The 22,957-nt window shown below is 30.0% G+C and overlaps 1 protein-coding gene across 2 annotated transcripts in view; it reads right to left on the minus strand.

The window, feature by feature from the left end:
- Nucleotide 1: 1 nt before the first annotated feature.
- LOC137064358 (ras-related protein Rab-19) overlaps nt 2–22,957 on the minus strand; it is a 250,078-nt gene continuing 227,122 nt past the window's right edge. For both annotated transcript variants that reach the window (XM_067435716.1, XM_067435715.1), the window contains exons 4-5: nt 2,849–3,032; nt 2–1,477 (exon numbers count right to left, since the gene is read on the minus strand). In XM_067435716.1, coding sequence (XP_067291817.1) covers nt 1,206–1,477; nt 2,849–3,032 — 456 coding nt within the window. In that variant the 3' untranslated portion in view covers nt 2–1,205. The remainder of the gene's footprint in view (nt 1,478–2,848; nt 3,033–22,957) is intronic.

A 22,957-nucleotide genomic window follows, 5' to 3' on the forward strand; every position in this document is an offset into this window, starting at 1 on the left:
TTAGTGGTGGTCACATTTACAGTTCTAAGTGTGACAACCCAAGCTGTTGGTCAACGCAGCGAATCTGTGTGACAAATTTGATCTTGTTGCAAATCTGAAAATCTTTCGGAAATTTATTTCGCAAAATTCCTAATCATATTGGATTTCGCCCACAAACATTCACAAAACAACCGTAAATGTGCCAGACAAGCAGAGCAAAGGTTGGTGGGATTTGAATCCAATGCAGCAATTCATTTCAAGTAGGTCTGAAGTTTGAAGGTTTCTTGATGTTTACATCTAGACACGAGTCAAGTGCACTATTTGGGAAAGGAGTGTTGAAGGAGATTGCGCTGCAACACAATTAAAAATACAGATTCTTTATTGGCATTGATGGTTCCATCAAGAACTTTTAACATCCATGTAATCTTTGCACTGCACAAAAGATTCTTAAGATTCTTAAACGTTCTTCACACTAAGAAAAATAGTTATTTTTAGAATGTTCACTCAAAGGTTCTTTGGGGAAGCAAAACTGGTTCTTCTACAATAGCATCGCTGAGAAAACCCCCTTATTGTAGTACTTTCACAAGCACAAAGGTTAAACGCTTGCAGCAAAGAAAGACCATCTTCTGCGAGTGAAGCCATACTAATGAAGAAACAACCCAATGACTTTGATAGGAGGAAGTCATTTTTTCACTCTCCAATAGGTTGTAAATAGTTTGTGTTCTTTGAAATATCCTTAAAGTACACAACCGCCTCAGTTTGTTTGTCTTAAATGGGAACACTTTGCTCTGCTGTAACACACTGTACCTCTTCCTGTTCACACAGGACGTACACGGTTTTGGGCATCATGTCGTACTGTATTTTCAGACGGGATTCAACTTTAACAAACGTGTTGTGCATTTTGTTCTGTCTAGCTGTTTTTGTACAAGCACTGAGCGGAAACAAGCCGCGTTGTTTATTGTTGGTTTTTAACCATTTAACATAAAAAACACTCAGTTAATACTTCATCTTTTCAATACATTGTTTTGTGTTGCGAAAGAACAAAGAATGCATACTGACTTACTGTTCTTAATGTTTTATGCATTTTATTGTACTGTACACAACCAACTGCAAAATAAATGTCACAGAAGAGGTAAACCATAATATTATACTTGTATACGTTTACAGAGTTCATCCATTAAATGCAACATTACATTTTCTGTGATTTGTTTTAAAATATAAGTCAGTCAGCAGTCACATGACTTCTTCTTATGTTCCTCATATATTGGATGAGAATCCATGTGCAAGAAAACGGTGGGTGAATCTGATTGGTTGTCCTGATGGATTATTCCTCCGTGTCTTACTAGGAGTTCGCGGGCCATCAGTTCAAAGGCTTCCTCGATGTTATGGTGCTGTTTTGCGGAGGTCTCGAGTGCGGCCAGCGCACCGGTCCGCTCCGCCAGCGTGCACGCGTCCTCAAACAGCACCTGCCGCTGCGCCTCCAGGTCACTCTTGTTTCCTGCAGGACGGAAAATAGATTATGAATATCTAGTTTATTTGCAGTTAAATGCCTCAAGCAGATATCTTGTAATGCGTTATCCCTAAACACTACTCAAGTTATTTAAGTTATGTAATCAGATTACTTTTTTTAAGTAGCCTAACTAGTAAAGTACTGCATTTATTTTGAATGTACTTTTTAAATAACTTTTTTTGGTTATTAAAAAATTAACTTGCAAGCCCAGCCCAAACGGGACAAAGCAACGCAAAAATAATGTAACATTACTTTCCATAAAAAGTCACTAAGAAATGCAATTAGTTGCTTTTTTAGGGAGTAAAGCAACATTTTAATGCATTAGTAACTGTTTCCAACGCGAGCAGCTTTCAAAGATTTGATGCAAATAACCAGTGACAGTTATTTAATAACAAATAAGTATAACAAAAAATAACAAACAAAAAAACCTAATTTGCACATTTACTAAACAATGTAAAAACAGAAGTGTCAGAACGGCAAAATATCTATACCTATCTACAGAAGAAAAAGCTACGTATAAAAAGCTGCTAATTAAATCGTACAAATGTAAAATTTAAATAAAGAATTAAAAAATAAAACACTAATTGAAGATTAAATAAATAAATAAATAGTTTACCTGCATAACGTGTGACCATTAAAGCTACACTGTGTGATATTTTCCCCCATCTAGCGGTGTAAAGCTATATGACCATCCAGTGAATATTAGTTTCTGTTCCTCTCAATTCTGATTTCGTTTTAACTCCTACGGTGGCCAATTTAGTCCAAGATTAACATGGCAATCTCCCCTCTTCACATTCCACACGGTGCCATTGAGTGTTAAAACACGAAAGGCGAAGCTTGAATTTGTGTGTATGTCCCTCTTTGGCTAATGTACTTTCAAGATGGAGGAGCAACATGGCGACCGGCATTCGAACCCCTCACCGGTATGTATTTTCAATGGCATATTATAAACTTAGGAGAATACTTTATTACTTGAAAGAAGTAAATATACATTAATGAGCACATATATATTTTTGAAAGAACTAAGTGTTTTTAGCTAAGAGTAAACTAAAAAAGTTACACAGTGTAGCTTTAAAGTCAGCATGAAATAAAAATTGACAAATCTTTTTTTGGGGGGGACAGGGGGTATTGCAGATTTATCCGTGCACATCATTATTGTCACTCATATAAGATCCACCAATAGCAAAGCACAGCCATCCAATCAGTTCCCCACTGACAAAATCAAGCTCCGCCCTACATTTGCTCTTGTCTGATAAGCCGTTTCACTCAGATATGCAATATTAATACAATCATACCTCAGGTGTATAAGTAAATATGGGGGTTTGGTTGATAAAAAGTTTTGGAATTTTTTGTTCTGACCTATCAGAACGAAGACGACGTTGGCGGCTCCGTACTGCTCCACTCCTTGTATCCAGTGCGGCAGAGACTCAAAGGTGGGTCGTCGGGTCAGGTCGTATGCAATCATGGCACCGTGGGCGCTTCGGTAGTAACTCTGTGTGATGGTGCGGAAACGCTCCTGTCCCGCCGTGTCCCAGACCTGCATCTGAACTCCAGACAGACACAAATCACAAATTAAAAAGCATATAAATGATGAATCAGTGTCTCTTCTAGATATGAAGATAGTCCTGAAGATTGAACTGAAGATTGACCAAAATGGACTGAAACGTTTGCTTCTTCTTTTTTTTAATTGTGCGTCACATTTTTGTTAGAGCACTTTGATATTTAGTTTTCACTTTATATGTAACAAGAAAAAAATCATGTTCAAAAGACTTTGAATTTGTTTTGGTGTGCAGATTCCCTGTTTTCTGTTTTTCCTATTGATTGAATCTACGCTAGGGCTGTGCGATATCAAAAAAAATCTTGATTTTGTCAAAAATGTACGATATTAGATATATATCTCGGTATGTTTGCAATTACTTTTAAATAATAAAAAAACTGGATTTTCTTTTTCCCCTATTAAAAAGAAAAAATATGTCTAACTTTTTATGTAATAGAATCGTAATTTACAAATCAAGTCATAATTTAGAATTTTTGTCCATTGTGACTTCGTGATAATTGAATAATTTCCACTTTTATGTCATAGTATTAACTGTCGTAATTTAGAATTTTTGTTAATTTTCACTTCTTGTGTTAATGTAATAATTTGCCCTTTTATGTAATAGTATACACTGTTGTAATTTTGAATTTTTGTCCATTTTGACTTCATGTGATAATTGAATAATTTGCACTTTTATGTCATAGTATACACTGTCGTAATTTTTCATTTTCATCCATTTTGACTTCATGTGATAATTGAATAATTTGCACTTTTCTGTAATAGTATACACTGTCATAATTTAGAATTTTTGTCCATTTTGACTTCATGTGATAATTGAATAAAATGCACGTTTATGTAATAGTATACACTGTCGTAATTTTGAATTTTTGTCCATTTTGACTTCCTGTGATAATTGAATAATTTGCACTTTTCTGTCATGGTATACACTGTCGTAATTTAGAATTTTTGTTAATTTTCACTTCTTGTGTTAATGTAATAATTTGCCCTTTTATGTAATAGTATACACTGTTGTAATTTTGAATTTTTGTCCATTTTGACTTCATGTGATAATTGAATAATTTGCACTTTTATGTCATAGTATACACTGTCGTAATTTTTCATTTTCATCCATTTTGACTTCATGTGATAATTGAATAATTTGCACTTTTCTGTAATAGTATACACTGTCATAATTTAGAATTTTTGTCCATTTTGACTTCATGTGATAATTGAATAAAATGCACGTTTATGTAATAGTATACACTGTCGTAATTTTGAATTTTTGTCCATTTTGACTTCATGTGATAATTGAATAATTTGCACTTTTATGTAATAGTATACACTGTCGTAATTTTGATTTTTTTGTCCATTTTGACTTCATGTGATAATTGAATAATTTGCACTTTTATGTCATAGTATACACTGTCGTAATTTAGAATTTTTGTCCATTTTGACTTCGTGATAATTGAATAAATTGCACTTTTATGTCATAGTATACACTGTCGTAATTTAGAATTTTTGTCCATTTTGACTTCGTGATAATTGAATAAATTGCACTTTTATGTCATAGTATACACTGTCGTAATTTTTATTTTTTTTGTCCGTTTTGACTTCATGTGATAATTGAATAATTTGCACTTTTATGTCATAGTATACACTGTCGTAATTTAGATTTTTTGTCCATTTTGACTTCATGTGATGATTGAATAATTTGCACTTTTATGTCATAGTATAAACTGTCGTAATTTAGAATTTTTGTCCATTTTGACTTCATGTGATGATTGAATAATTTGCACTTTTATGTCATAGTATACATTGTCATAATTTTGAATTTGTGTCCATTTTGACTTCATGTGATAATTGAATAAATTGCACTTTTATGTTAGAGTATACACTGTCGTAATTTTTAATTTTTCTCCATTTTGACTTCATGTGATAATTGAATAATTTGCACTTTTATGTAATAGTTTACACTGTCGTAATTTTGAATTTTTGTCCATTTTGACTTCATGTGATGATTGAATAATTTGCACTTTTATGTCATAGTATACAGTGTCATAATTTAGAATTTTTGTCCATTTTGACTTCATGTGATAATTGAATAATTTGCACTTTTATGTCATAGTACACACTGTCGTAATTTAGAATTTTTGTCCATTTTGACTTCATGTGATGATTGAATAATTTGCACTTTTATGTCATAGTATACACTGTCGTAATTTATAGTATACACTTACGACAGTGTATACATAAAAGTGCAAATTATTCAGTTATCACATGAAGTCAAAATGGACCAAAAATTCTAATTAATTTGCACTTTTATATCATAGTATACACTGTCGTAACTTAGATTTTTTTGTCCATTTTGACTTCATGTGATAATTGAATAAATTGCTTTTTTATGTAATAGTATACACTGTCGTAATTTTGAATTTGTCCATTTTGACTTCATGTGATAATTGAATAATTTGCACTTTTATGTCATAGTATACACTGTCGTAATTTTGAATTTTTGTCCATTTTGACTTCATGTGATAAATGAATAAATTGCACTTTTATGTAATAGTATACACTGTCATAATTTTGAATTTTTGTCCATTTTGACTTCATGTGAAAATTGAATAAATTGCTTTTTTATGTAATAGTATACACTGTCGTAATTTTGAATTTGTCCATTTTGACTTCATGTTATAATTGAATAATTTGCACTTTTATGTAATAGTATACACTGTCGTAGTTTAGAATTTTTGTCCTTTTTGACTTTGTGATAATTGAATAATTTGCACTTTATGTAATAGTATACACTGTCGTAATTTCGATTTTTTGTCCATTTTGACTTCATGTGATAATTGATTAATTTGCACTTTTCTGTCATAGTATACACTGTCGTAACTTAGATTTTTTGTCCATTTTGACTTCGTGATAATTGAATAATTTGCACTTTTATGTCATAGTATACACTGTCGTAATTTTGAATTTTTGTCCATTTTGACTTCATGTGATAATTGAATAATTTGCACTTTTTTGTCATAGTATACACTGTCGTAATTTTGAATTTTTGTCCATTTTGACTCCATGTGATGATTGAATAATTTGCACTTTAATGTTATAGTATACACTGTCGTAATTTTGAATTTGTGTCCATTTTGACTTCATGTGATAATTGAATAATTTGCACTTTTATGTAATAGTATAAACTTTCGTAATTTAGAATTTTTGTCCATTTTGACTTCATGTGATAATTGAATAATTTGCACTTTTATGTAATAGTATACACTGTCGTAATTTCGATTTTTTTGTCCATTTTGACTTCATGTGATAATTGATTAATTTGCACTTTTATGTCATAGTATACACTGTCGTAATTTTGAATTTTTGTCCATTTTGACTTCATGTGATAATTGAATAATTTGCACCTTTATGTCATAGTATACACTGACGTAATTTTGCATTTTTGTCCATTTTGACTTCCTGTGATAATTGAATAATTTGCACTTTTTTGTCATAGTATACATTGTCGTAATTTTGAATTTTGGTCCATTTTGACTTCATGTGATAATTAAATAATTTGCACTTTTATAGCATAGTATACACTGTCGTAATTTAGAATTTTTGTCCTTTTTGACTTCATGTGATGATTGAATAAATTGCACTTTTATGTAATAGTATACAGTCGTAATTTTGAATTTTTGTCCATTTTGACTTCATGTGATAATTGAATAATTTTCACTTTTATGTCATAGTATACACTGTCGTAATTTAGAATTTTTGTCCATTTTGACTTCATGTGATAATTGAATAAATTGCACTTTTATGTAATAGTATACAGTCGTAATTTTGAATTTTTGTCCATTTTGACTTCATGTGATAATTGAATAATTTGCACTTTTATGTAATAGTATACACTGTCATAATTTTGAATTTTTGTCCATTTTGACTTCATGTGAAAATTGAATAAATTGCTTTTTTATGTAATAGTATACACTGTCGTAATTTTGAATTTGTCCATTTTGACTTCATGTGATAATTGAATAATTTGCACTTTTATGTCATAGTATACATTGTCGTAATTTTGAATTTTGGTCCATTTTGACTTCATGTGATAATTGAATAATTTGCACTTTTATAGCATAGTATACACTGTCGTAATTTAGAATTTTTGTCCTTTTTGACTTCATGTGATGATTGAATAAATTGCACTTTTATGTAATAGTATACAGTCGTAATTTTGAATTTTTGTCCATTTTGACTTCTTGTCATGATTAAATAATTTTCACTTTTATGTCATAGTATACACTGTCGTAATTTTGAATTTTGGTCCATTTTGACTTCATGTGATAATTGAATAAATTGCACTTTTATGTAATAGTATACAGTCGTAATTTTGAATTTTTGTCCATTTTGACTTCATGTGATAATTGAATAATTTGCACTTTTATGTAATAGTATACACTGTCATAATTTTGAATTTTTGTCCATTTTGACTTCATGTGAAAATTGAATAAATTGCTTTTTTATGTAATAGTATACACTGTCGTAATTTTGAATTTGTCCATTTTGACTTCATGTGATAATTGAATAATTTGCACTTTTATGTAATAGTATACACTGTAGTAATTTAGATTTTTTGTCCATTTTGACTTCATGTGATAATTGAATAATTTGCACTTTTATGTAATAGTATACACTGTTGTAATTTTGAATTTTTGTCCATTTTTACTTCATGTGATAATTGAATAAATTGCACTTTTATGTCATAGTATACACTGTCGTAATTTTGAATATTTGTCCATTTTGACTCCATGTGATGATTGAATAATTTGCACTTTTATGTCATAGTATACACTGCCGTAATTTAGATTTTTTGTCCATTTTGACTTCATGTGATAATTGATTAATTTGCACTTTTATGTCATAGTATGCAATTTATTCAATTATCACGAAGTCAAAATGGACAAAAATTCTAAATTACGACAGTGTATAATATTACAGAAAAGTGCAAATTATTCAATTATCACATGAAGTAAAAAATTGACCTTTTCTGTCATGGTATACACTGTTGTAATTTTGAATTTTTGTCCATTTTGACTACATGTGATAATTGAATAATTTGCACTTTTCTGTCATGGTATACACTGTCGTAATTTAGAATTTTTGTCCATCTTGACTTCATGTGACAATTGAATAATTTGCACTTCTCTGACATGGTATACACTGTCGTAATTTAGAATTTTTGTCCATTTTGACTTCCTGTGATAATTGAATAATTTGCACTTTTCTGTCATGGTATACACTGTCGTAATTTAGAATTTTTGTCTATTTTGACTTCCTGTGATAATTGAATAATTTGCACTTTTCTGTCATGGTATACACTGTCGTAATTTAGAATTTTTGTCCATTTTGACTTCATGTGATAATTGAATAATTTGCACTTTTCTGTCATAGTATACACTGTCGTAATTTAGAATTTTTGTCCATTTTGACTTCCTGTGATAATTGAATAATTTGCACTTTTATGTCATAGTATACACTGTCGTAATTTTGAATTTTTGTCCATTTTGACTCCATGTGATGATTGAATAATTTGCACTTTTATGTCATAGTATACACTGCCGTAATTTAGATTTTTTGTCCATTTTGACTTCATGTGATAATTGATTAATTTGCACTTTTATGTCATAGTATGCAATTTATTCAATTATCACGAAGTCAAAATGGACAAAAATTCTAAATTACGACAGTGTATACTATGACAGAAAAGTGCAATTTATTCAATTATCACATTAAGTCAAAATGGACAAAAATTCAAAATTACGACAGTGTATAATATTACAGAAAAGTGCAAATTATTCAATTATCACATGAAGTAAAAAATTGACCTTTTCTGTCATGGTATACACTGTTGTAATTTTGAATTTTTGTCCATTTTGACTACATGTGATAATTGAATAATTTGCACTTTTCTGTCATGGTATACACTGTCGTAATTTAGAATTTTTGTCCATCTTGACTTCATGTGACAATTGAATAATTTGCACTTTTCTGACATGGTATACACTGTCGTAATTTAGAATTTTTGTCCATTTTGACTTCCTGTGATAATTGAATAATTTGCACTTTTCTGTCATGGTATACACTGTCGTAATTTAGAATTTTTGTCTATTTTGACTTCCTGTGATAATTAAATAATTTGCACTTTTCTGTCATGGTATACACTGTCGTAATTTAGAATTTTTGTCCATTTTGACTTCATGTGATAATTGAATAATTTGCACTTTTCTGTCATGGTATACACTGTCGTAATTTAGAATTTTTGTCCATTTTGACTTCCTGTGATAATTGAATAATTTGCACTTTTCTGTCATTGTATACACTGTCGTAATTTAGAATTTTTGTCCATTTTGACTTCATGTGATAATTGAATAATTTGCACTTTTCTGTCATGGTATACACTGTCGTAATTTAGAATTTTTGTCCATTTTGACTTCCTGTGATAATTGAATAATTTGCACTTTTCTGTCATGGTATACACTGTCGTAATTTAGAATTTTTGTCCATTTTGACTTCCTGTGATAATTGAATAATTTGCACTTTTCTGTCATGGTATACACTGTCGTAATTTAGAATTTTTGTCCATTTTGACTTTCTGTGATAATTGAATAATTTGCACTTTTCTGTCATGGTATACACTGTCGTAATTTTGCATTTTTTGTCCATTTTTTACTTCCTGTGATAATTGAATAATTTGCACTTTTCTGTCATAGTATACACTGTCTTAATTTTGCATTTTTGTCCATTTTGACTTCCTGTGATAATTGAATAATTTGCACTTTTCTGTCATGGTAAACACTGTCGTAATTTAGAATTTTTGTCCATTTTGACTTCCTGTGAAAATTGAATAATTTGCACTTTTCTGTCATAGTATACACTGTCGTAATTTAGAATTTTTGTCCATTTTGACTTCCTGTGATAATTGAATAATTTGCTTTTTTCTGTCATGGTAAACACTGTCGTAATTTTGAATTTGTCCAATTTGACTTCCTGTGATAATTGAATAATTTGCACTTTTCTGTCATGGTATACACTGTCGTAATTTAGAATTTTTGTCCATTTTGACTTCCTGTGATAATTGAATAATTTGCACTTTTCTGTCATGGTATACACTGTCGTAATTTAGAATTTTTGTCCATTTTGACTTCCTGTGATAATTGAATAATTTGCACTTTTCTGTCATGGTATACACTGTTGTAATTTTTAATTTTTGTCCAATTTGACTACATGTGATAATTGAATAATTTGCACTTTTCTGTCATGGTATACACTGTCGTAATTTAGAATTTTTGTCCATCTTGACTTCATGTGACAATTGAATAATTTGCACTTTTCTGACATGGTATACACTGTCGTAATTTATAATTTTTGTCCATTTTGACTTCCTGTGATAATTGAATAATTTGCACTTTTCTGTCATGGTATACACTGTCGTAATTTAGAATTTTTGTCCATCTTGACTTCATGTGACAATTGAATAATTTGCACTTTTCTGACATGGTATACACTGTCGTAATTTAGAATTTTTGTCCATTTTGACTACATGTGATAATTGAATAATTTGCACTTTTCTGTCATGGTATACACTGTCGTAATTTAGAATTTTTGTCCATTTTGACTTCATGTGATAATTGAATAATTTGCACTTTTCTGTCATGGTATACACTGTCGTAATTTAGAATTTTTGTCCATTTTGACTTCCTGTGATAATTGAATAATTTGCACTTTTCTGTCATGGTATACACTGTCGTAATTTAGAATTTTTGTCCATTTTGACTTCCTGTGATAATTGAATAATTTGCACTTTTCTGTCATGGTATACACTGTCGTAATTTAGAATTTTTGTCCATTTTGACTTTCTGTGATAATTGAATAATTTGCACTTTTCTGTCATGGTATACACTGTCATAATTTTGCATTTTTGTCCATTTTGACTTCCTGTGATAATTGAATAATTTGCACTTTTCTGTCATAGTATACACTGTCATAATTTTGCATTTTTGTCCATTTTGACTTCCTGTGATAATTGAATAATTTGCACTTTTCTGTCATGGTATACACTGTCGTAATTTAGAATTTTTGTCCATTTTGACTTCCTGTGATAATTGAATAATTTGCACTTTTCTGTCATAGTATACACTGTCGTAATTTAGAATTTTTGTCCATTTTGACTTCCTGTGATAATTGAATAATTTGCACTTTTCTGTCATAGTATACACTGTCGTAATTTTGCATTTTTTGTCCATTTTTTACTTCCTGTGATAATTGAATAATTTGCACTTTTCTGTCATAGTATACACTGTCTTAATTTTGCATTTTTGTCCATTTTGACTTCCTGTGATAATTGAATAATTTGCACTTTTCTGTCATGGTATACACTGTCGTAATTTAGAATTTTTGTCCATTTTGACTTCCTGTGAAAATTGAATAATTTGCACTTTTCTGTCATAGTATACACTGTCGTAATTTAGAATTTTTGTCCATTTTGACTTCCTGTGATAATTGAATAATTTGCACTTTTCTGTCATGGTAAACACTGTCGTAATTTTGAATTTGTCCAATTTGACTTCCTGTGATAATTGAATAATTTGCACTTTTCTGTCATGGTATACACTGTCGTAATTTAGAATTTTTGTCCATTTTGACTTCCTGTGATAATTGAATAATTTGCACTTTTCTGTCATGGTATACACTGTCGTAATTTAGAATTTTTGTCCATTTTGACTTCCTGTGATAATTGAATAATTTGCACTTTTCTGTCATGGTATACACTGTTGTAATTTTTAATTTTTGTCCATTTTGACTACATGTGATAATTGAATAATTTGCACTTTTCTGTCATGGTATACACTGTCGTAATTTAGAATTTTTGTCCATCTTGACTTCATGTGACAATTGAATAATTTGCACTTTTCTGACATGGTATACACTGTCGTAATTTATAATTTTTGTCCATTTTGACTTCCTGTGATAATTGAATAATTTGCACTTTTCTGTCATGGTATACACTGTCGTAATTTAGAATTTTTGTCCATCTTGACTTCATGTGACAATTGAATAATTTGCACTTTTCTGACATGGTATACACTGTCGTAATTTAGAATTTTTGTCCATTTTGACTACATGTGATAATTGAATAATTTGCACTTTTCTGTCATGGTATACACTGTCCTAATTTAGAATTTTTGTCCATTTTGACTTCCTGTGATAATTGAATAATTTGCACTTTTCTGTCATGGTATACACTGTCATAATTTAGATTTTTTGTCCATCTTGACTTCATGTGATAATTGAATAATTTGCACTTTTCTGTCATGGTATAACACTGTCGTAATTTAGAATTTTTGTCCATTTTGACTTCATGTGATAATTGAATAATTTGCACTTTTCTGTCATGGTATACACTGTCGTAATTTAGAATTTTTGTCCATTTTGACTTCCTGTGATAATTGAATAATTTGCACTTTTCTGTCATGGTAAACAGTCGTAATTTTGAATTTGTCCATTTTGACTTCCTGTGATAATTGAATAATTTGCGTTTTTATGTCATAGTATACACTGTCGTAATTTAGAATTTTTGTCCATTTTGACTTCCTGTGATAATTGAATAATTTGCACTTTTCTGTCATAGTATACACTGTCGTAATTTAGAATTTTTGTCCATTTTGACTTCCTGTGATAATTGAATAATTTGCACTTTACTGTCATAGTATACACTGTTGTAATTTTGAATTTTTGTCCAATTTGACTTCCTGTGATAATTGAATAATTTGCACTTTTCTGTCATGGTATACACTGTCGTAATTTAGAATTTTTGTCCATTTTGACCTCCTGTGATAATTGAATAATTTGCACTTTTCTGTCATGGTAAACACTGTCGTAATTTAGAATTTTTGTCCATTTTGACTTCCTGTGATAATTGAATAATTTGCACTTTTATGTCATAGTATACACTGTCGTAATTTAGAATTTTTGTCCATTTTTACTTCCTGTGATAATTGAATAATTTGCACTTTTCTGTCATAGTATACACTGTCGTAATTTAGAATTTTTGTCCATTTTGACTTCCTGTGATAATTGAATAATTTGCACTTTTCTGTCATGGTATACACTGTCGTAATTTAGAATTTTTGTCCATTTTGACTTCCTGTGATAATTGAATAATTTGCACTTTTCTGTCATGGTATACACTGTCGTAATTTAGAATTTTTGTCCATTTTGACTTCCTGTGATAATTGAATAATTTGCACTTTTCTGTCATGGTATACACTGTTGTAATTTTGAATTTTTGTCCATTTTGACTACATGTGATAATTGAATAATTTGCACTTTTCTGTCATGGTATACACTGTCGTAATTTAGAATTTTTGTCCATCTTGACTTCATGTGACAATTGAATAATTTGCACGTTTCTGACATGGTATACACTGTCGTAATTTAGAATTTTTGTCCATTTTGACTTCCTGTGATAATTGAATAATTTGCACTTTTCTGTCATGGTATACACTGTCGTAATTTAGAATTTTTGTCCATTTTGACTTCATGTGATAATTGAATAATTTGCACTTTTCTGTCATGGTATACACTGTCGTAATTTAGAATTTTTGTCCATTTTGACTTCCTGTGATAATTGAGTAATTTGCACTTTTCTGTCATGGTATACACTGTCGTAATTTAGAATTTTTGTCCATTTTGACTTCCTGTGATAATTGAATAATTTGCACTTTTCTGTCATGGTATACACTGTCGTAATTTAGAATTTTTGTCCATCTTGACTTCATGTGACAATTGAATAATTTGCACTTTTCTGACATGGTATACACTGTCGTAATTTAGAATTTTTGTCCATTTTGACTTCCTGTGATAATTGAATAATTTGCACTTTTCTGTCATGGTATACACTGTCGTAATTTAGAATTTTTGTCCATTTTGACTTCATGTGATAATTGAATAATTTGCACTTTTCTGTCATGGTATACACTGTCGTAATTTAGAATTTTTGTCCATTTTGACTTCCTGTGATAATTGAGTAATTTGCACTTTTCTGTCATGGTATACACTGTCGTAATTTAGAATTTTTGTCCATTTTGACTTCCTGTGATAATTGAATAATTTGCACTTTTCTGTCATAGTATACACTGTCATAATTTTGCATTTTTGTCCATTTTGACTTCCTGTGATAATTGAATAATTTGCACTTTTCTGTCATGGTAAACACTGTCGTAATTTAGAATTTTTGTCCATTTTGACTTCCTGTGATAATTGAATAATTTGCACTTTTATGTCATAGTATACACTGTCGTAATTTAGAATTTTTGTCCATTTTGACTTCCTGTGATAATTGAATAATTTGCACTTTTCTGTCATAGTATACACTGTCGTAATTTAGAATTTTTGTCCATTTTGACTTCCTGTGATAATTGAATAATTTGCACTTTTCTGTCATGGTATACACTGTCGTAATTTAGATTTTTTTGTCCATCTTGACTTCATGTGATAATTGAATAATTTGCACTTTTCTGTCATGGTATAACACTGTCGTAACTTAGAATTTTTGTCCATTTTGACTTCATGTGATAATTGAATAATTTGCACTTTTCTGTCATGGTATACACTGTCGTAATTTAGAATTTTTGTCCATTTTGACTTCCTGTGATAATTGAATAATTTGCACTTTTCTGTCATGGTAAACAGTCGTAATTTTGAATTTGTCCATTTTGACTTCCTGTGATAATTGAATAATTTGCACTTTTATGTCATAGTATACACTGTCGTAATTTAGAATTTTTGTCCATTTTGACTTCCTGTGATAATTGAATAATTTGCACTTTTCTGTCATAGTATACACTGTCGTAATTTAGAATTTTTGTCCATTTTGACTTCCTGTGATAATTGAATAATTTGCACTTTACTGTCATAGTATACACTGTCGTAATTTTGAATTTTTGTCCAATTTGACTTCCTGTGATAATTGAATAATTTGCACTTTTCTGTCATGGTATACACTGTCGTAATTTAGAATTTTTGTCCATTTTGACTTCCTGTGATAATTGAATAATTTGCACTTTTCTGTCATGGTAAACACTGTCGTAATTTAGAATTTTTGTCCATTTTGACTTCCTGTGATAATTGAATAATTTGCACTTTTATGTCATAGTATACACTGTCGTAATTTAGAATTTTTGTCCATTTTTACTTCCTGTGATAATTGAATAATTTGCACTTTTCTGTCATAGTATACACTGTCGTAATTTAGAATTTTTGTCCATTTTGACTTCCTGTGATAATTGAATAATTTGCACTTTTCTGTCATGGTATACACTGTCATAATTTAGATTTTTTGTCCATCTTGACTTCATGTGATAATTGAATAATTTGCACTTTTCTGTCATGGTATAACACTGTCGTAATTTAGAATTTTTGTCCATTTTGACTTCATGTGATAATTGAATAATTTGCACTTTTCTGTCATGGTATACACTGTCGTAATTTAGAATTTTTGTCCATTTTGACTTCCTGTGATAATTGAATAATTTGCACTTTTCTGTCATGGTAAACAGTCGTAATTTTGAATTTGTCCATTTTGACTTCCTGTGATAATTGAATAATTTGCGTTTTTATGTCATAGTATACACTGTCGTAATTTAGAATTTTTGTCCATTTTGACTTCCTGTGATAATTGAATAATTTGCACTTTTCTGTCATAGTATACACTGTCGTAATTTAGAATTTTTGTCCATTTTGACTTCCTGTGATAATTGAATAATTTGCACTTTTATGTCATAGTATACACTGTCGTAATTTAGAATTTTTGTCCATTTTTACTTCCTGTGATAATTGAATAATTTGCACTTTTCTGTCATAGTATACACTGTCGTAATTTAGAATTTTTGTCCATTTTGACTTCCTGTGATAATTGAATAATTTGCACTTTTCTGTCATGGTATACACTGTCGTAATTTAGAATTTTTGTCCATTTTGACTTCCTGTGATAATTGAATAATTTGCACTTTTCTGTCATGGTATACACTGTCGTAATTTAGAATTTTTGTCCATTTTGACTTCCTGTGATAATTGAATAATTTGCACTTTTCTGTCATGGTATACACTGTTGTAATTTTGAATTTTTGTCCATTTTGACTACATGTGATAATTGAATAATTTGCACTTTTCTGTCATGGTATACACTGTCGTAATTTAGGATTTTTGTCCATCTTGACTTCATGTGACAATTGAATAATTTGCACGTTTCTGACATGGTATACACTGTCGTAATTTAGAATTTTTGTCCATTTTGACTTCCTGTGATAATTGAATAATTTGCACTTTTCTGTCATGGTATACACTGTCGTAATTTAGAATTTTTGTCCATTTTGACTTCATGTGATAATTGAATAATTTGCACTTTTCTGTCATGGTATACACTGTCGTAATTTAGAATTTTTGTCCATTTTGACTTCCTGTGATAATTGAGTAATTTGCACTTTTCTGTCATGGTATACACTGTCGTAATTTAGAATTTTTGTCCATTTTGACTTCCTGTGATAATTGAATAATTTGCACTTTTCTGTCAAGGTATACACTGTCGTAATTTAGAATTTTTGTCCATCTTGACTTCATGTGACAATTGAATAATTTGCACTTTTCTGACATGGTATACACTGTCGTAATTTAGAATTTTTGTCCATTTTGACTTCCTGTGATAATTGAATAATTTGCACTTTTCTGTCATGGTATACACTGTCGTAATTTAGAATTTTTGTCCATTTTGACTTCATGTGATAATTGAATAATTTGCACTTTTCTGTCATGGTATACACTGTCGTAATTTAGAATTTTTGTCCATTTTGACTTCCTGTGATAATTGAATAATTTGCACTTTTCTGTCATGGTATACACTGTCGTAATTTAGAATTTTTGTCCATCTTGACTTCATGTGACAATTGAATAATTTGCACTTTTCTGACATGGTATACACTGTCGTAATTTAGAATTTTTGTCCATTTTGACTTCCTGTGATAATTGAATAATTTGCACTTTTCTGTCATGGTATACACTGTCGTAATTTAGAATTTTTGTCCATTTTGACTTCATGTGATAATTGAATAATTTGCACTTTTCTGTCATGGTATACACTGTCGTAATTTAGAATTTTTGTCCATTTTGACTTCCTGTGATAATTGAGTAATTTGCACTTTTCTGTCATGGTATACACTGTCGTAATTTAGAATTTTTGTCCATTTTGACTTCCTGTGATAATTGAATAATTTGCACTTTTCTGTCATAGTATACACTGTCATAATTTTGCATTTTTGTCCATTTTGACTTCCTGTGATAATTGAATAATTTGCACTTTTCTGTCATGGTAAACACTGTCGTAATTTAGAATTTTTGTCCATTTTGACTTCCTGTGATAATTGAATAATTTGCACTTTTATGTCATAGTATACACTGTCGTAATTTAGAATTTTTGTCCATTTTGACTTCCTGTGATAATTGAATAATTTGCACTTTTCTGTCATAGTATACACTGTCGTAATTTAGAATTTTTGTCCATTTTGACTTCCTGTGATAATTGAATAATTTGCACTTTTCTGTCATGGTATACACTGTCGTAATTTAGATTTTTTTGTCCATCTTGACTTCATGTGATAATTGAATAATTTGCACTTTTCTGTCATGGTATAACACTGTCGTAACTTAGAATTTTTGTCCATTTTGACTTCATGTGATAATTGAATAATTTGCACTTTTCTGTCATGGTATACACTGTCGTAATTTAGAATTTTTGTCCATTTTGACTTCCTGTGATAATTGAATAATTTGCACTTTTCTGTCATGGTAAACAGTCGTAATTTTGAATTTGTCCATTTTGACTTCCTGTGATAATTGAATAATTTGCACTTTTATGTCATAGTATACACTGTCGTAATTTAGAATTTTTGTCCATTTTGACTTCCTGTGATAATTGAATAATTTGCACTTTTCTGTCATAGTATACACTGTCGTAATTTAGAATTTTTGTCCATTTTGACTTCCTGTGATAATTGAATAATTTGCACTTTACTGTCATAGTATACACTGTCGTAATTTTGAATTTTTGTCCAATTTGACTTCCTGTGATAATTGAATAATTTGCACTTTTCTGTCATGGTATACACTGTCGTAATTTAGAATTTTTGTCCATTTTGACTTCCTGTGATAATTGAATAATTTGCACTTTTCTGTCATGGTAAACACTGTCGTAATTTAGAATTTTTGTCCATTTTGACTTCCTGTGATAATTGAATAATTTGCACTTTTATGTCATAGTATACACTGTCGTAATTTAGAATTTTTGTCCATTTTTACTTCCTGTGATAATTGAATAATTTGCACTTTTCTGTCATAGTATACACTGTCGTAATTTAGAATTTTTGTCCATTTTGACTTCCTGTGATAATTGAATAATTTGCACTTTTCTGTCATGGTATACACTGTCATAATTTAGATTTTTTGTCCATCTTGACTTCATGTGATAATTGAATAATTTGCACTTTTCTGTCATGGTATAACACTGTCGTAATTTAGAATTTTTGTCCATTTTGACTTCATGTGATAATTGAATAATTTGCACTTTTCTGTCATGGTATACACTGTCGTAATTTAGAATTTTTGTCCATTTTGACTTCCTGTGATAATTGAATAATTTGCACTTTTCTGTCATGGTAAACAGTCGTAATTTTGAATTTGTCCATTTTGACTTCCTGTGATAATTGAATAATTTGCGTTTTTATGTCATAGTATACACTGTCGTAATTTAGAATTTTTGTCCATTTTGACTTCCTGTGATAATTGAATAATTTGCACTTTTCTGTCATAGTATACACTGTCGTAATTTAGAATTTTTGTCCATTTTGACTTCCTGTGATAATTGAATAATTTGCACTTTACTGTCATAGTATACACTGTCGTAATTTTGAATTTTTGTCCAATTTGACTTCCTGTGATAATTGAATAATTTGCACTTTTCTGTCATGGTATACACTGTCGTAATTTAGAATTTTTGTCCATTTTGACTTCCTGTGATAATTGAATAATTTGCACTTTTCTGTCATGGTAAACACTGTCGTAATTTAGAATTTTTGTCCATTTTGACTTCCTGTGATAATTGAATAATTTGCACTTTTATGTCATAGTATACACTGTCGTAATTTAGAATTTTTGTCCATTTTTACTTCCTGTGATAATTGAATAATTTGCACTTTTCTGTCATAGTATACACTGTCGTAATTTAGAATTTTTGTCCATTTTGACTTCCTGTGATAATTGAATAATTTGCACTTTTCTGTCATGGTATACACTGTCGTAATTTAGAATTTTTGTCCATTTTGACTTCCTGTGATAATTGAATAATTTGCACTTTTCTGTCATGGTATACACTGTCGTAATTTAGAATTTTTGTCCATTTTGACTTCCTGTGATAATTGAATAATTTGCACTTTTCTGTCATGGTATACACTGTTGTAATTTTGAATTTTTGTCCATTTTGACTACATGTGATAATTGAATAATTTGCACTTTTCTGTCATGGTATACACTGTCGTAATTTAGAATTTTTGTCCATCTTGACTTCATGTGACAATTGAATAATTTGCACGTTTCTGACATGGTATACACTGTCGTAATTTAGAATTTTTGTCCATTTTGACTTCCTGTGATAATTGAATAATTTGCACTTTTCTGTCATGGTATACACTGTCGTAATTTAGAATTTTTGTCCATTTTGACTTCATGTGATAATTGAATAATTTGCACTTTTCTGTCATGGTATACACTGTCGTAATTTAGAATTTTTGTCCATTTTGACTTCCTGTGATAATTGAATAATTTGCACTTTTCTGTCATGGTATACACTGTCGTAATTTAGAATTTTTGTCCATCTTGACTTCATGTGACAATTGAATAATTTGCACTTTTCTGACATGGTATACACTGTCGTAATTTAGAATTTTTGTCCATTTTGACTTCCTGTGATAATTGAATAATTTGCACTTTTCTGTCATGGTATACACTGTCGTAATTTAGAATTTTTGTCCATTTTGACTTCATGTGATAATTGAATAATTTGCACTTTTCTGTCATGGTATACACTGTCGTAATTTAGAATTTTTGTCCATTTTGACTTCCTGTGATAATTGAGTAATTTGCACTTTTCTGTCATGGTATACACTGTCGTAATTTAGAATTTTTGTCCATTTTGACTTCCTGTGATAATTGAATAATTTGCACTTTTCTGTCATAGTATACACTGTCATAATTTTGCATTTTTGTCCATTTTGACTTCCTGTGATAATTGAATAATTTGCACTTTTCTGTCATGGTAAACACTGTCGTAATTTAGAATTTTTGTCCATTTTGACTTCCTGTGATAATTGAATAATTTGCACTTTTATGTCATAGTATACACTGTCGTAATTTAGAATTTTTGTCCATTTTGACTTCCTGTGATAATTGAATAATTTGCACTTTTCTGTCATAGTATACACTGTCGTAATTTAGAATTTTTGTCCATTTTGACTTCCTGTGATAATTGAATAATTTGCACTTTTCTGTCATGGTATACACTGTCGTAATTTAGATTTTTTTGTCCATCTTGACTTCATGTGATAATTGAATAATTTGCACTTTTCTGTCATGGTATAACACTGTCGTAACTTAGAATTTTTGTCCATTTTGACTTCATGTGATAATTGAATAATTTGCACTTTTCTGTCATGGTATACACTGTCGTAATTTAGAATTTTTGTCCATTTTGACTTCCTGTGATAATTGAATAATTTGCACTTTTCTGTCATGGTAAACAGTCGTAATTTTGAATTTGTCCATTTTGACTTCCTGTGATAATTGAATAATTTGCACTTTTATGTCATAGTATACACTGTCGTAATTTAGAATTTTTGTCCATTTTGACTTCCTGTGATAATTGAATAATTTGCACTTTTCTGTCATAGTATACACTGTCGTAATTTAGAATTTTTGTCCATTTTGACTTCCTGTGATAATTGAATAATTTGCACTTTACTGTCATAGTATACACTGTCGTAATTTTGAATTTTTGTCCAATTTGACTTCCTGTGATAATTGAATAATTTGCACTTTTCTGTCATGGTATACACTGTCGTAATTTAGAATTTTTGTCCATTTTGACTTCCTGTGATAATTGAATAATTTGCACTTTTCTGTCATGGTAAACACTGTCGTAATTTAGAATTTTTGTCCATTTTGACTTCCTGTGATAATTGAATAATTTGCACTTTTATGTCATAGTATACACTGTCGTAATTTAGAATTTTTGTCCATTTTTACTTCCTGTGATAATTGAATAATTTGCACTTTTCTGTCATAGTATACACTGTCGTAATTTAGAATTTTTGTCCATTTTGACTTCCTGTGATAATTGAATAATTTGCACTTTTCTGTCATGGTATACACTGTCGTAATTTAGAATTTTTGTCCATTTTGACTTCCTGTGATAATTGAATAATTTGCACTTTTCTGTCATGGTATACACTGTCGTAATTTAGAATTTTTGTCCATTTTGACTTCCTGTGATAATTGAATAATTTGCACTTTTCTGTCATGGTATACACTGTTGTAATTTTGAATTTTTGTCCATTTTGACTACATGTGATAATTGAATAATTTGCACTTTTCTGTCATGGTATACACTGTCGTAATTTAGAATTTTTGTCCATCTTGACTTCATGTGACAATTGAATAATTTGCACTTTTCTGACATGGTATACACTGTCGTAATTTAGAATTTTTGTCCATTTTGACTTCCTGTGATAATTGAATAATTTGCACTTTTCTGTCATGGTATACACTGTCGTAATTTAGAATTTTTGTCCATTTTGACTTCATGTGATAATTGAATAATTTGCACTTTTCTGTCATGGTATACACTGTCGTAATTTAGAATTTTTGTCCATTTTGACTTCCTGTGATAATTGAGTAATTTGCACTTTTCTGTCATGGTATACACTGTCGTAATTTAGAATTTTTGTCCATTTTGACTTCCTGTGATAATTGAATAATTTGCACTTTTCTGTCATAGTATACACTGTCATAATTTTGCATTTTTGTCCATTTTGACTTCCTGTGATAATTGAATAATTTGCACTTTTCTGTCATGGTATACACTGTCGTAATTTAGAATTTTTGTCCATTTTGACTTCCTGTGATAATTGAATAATTTGCACTTTTCTGTCATGGTAAACACTGTCGTAATTTAGAATTTTTGTCCATTTTGACTTCCTGTGATAATTGAATAATTTGCACTTTTATGTCATAGTATACACTGTCGTAATTTAGAATTTTTGTCCATTTTGACTTCCTGTGATAATTGAATAATTTGCACTTTTCTGTCATAGTATACACTGTCGTAATTTAGAATTTTTGTCCATTTTGACTTCCTATGATAATTGAATAATTTGCACTTTACTGTCATAGTATACACTGTTGTAATTTAGAATTTTTGTCCAATTTGACTTCCTGTGATAATTGAATAATTTGCACTTTTCTGTCATGGTATACACTGTCGTAATTTAGAATTTTTGTCCATTTTGACTTCCTGTAATAATTGAATAATTTGCACTTTTCTGTCATGGTATACACTGTCGTAATTTAGAATTTTTGTCCATTTTGACTTCCTGTGATAATTGAATAATTTGCACTTTTCTGTCATTGTATACACTGTTGTAATTTTGAATTTTTGTCCATTTTGACTACATGTGATAATTGAATAATTTGCACTTTTCTGTCATGGTATACACTGTCGTAATTTAGAATTTTTGTCCATCTTGACTACATGTGATAATTGAATAATTTGCACTTTT

The sequence above is a fragment of the Pseudorasbora parva genome, chromosome 25, assembly GCF_024679245.1.
Source record: "Pseudorasbora parva isolate DD20220531a chromosome 25, ASM2467924v1, whole genome shotgun sequence".
Lineage (NCBI taxonomy): Eukaryota > Metazoa > Chordata > Actinopteri > Cypriniformes > Gobionidae > Pseudorasbora > Pseudorasbora parva.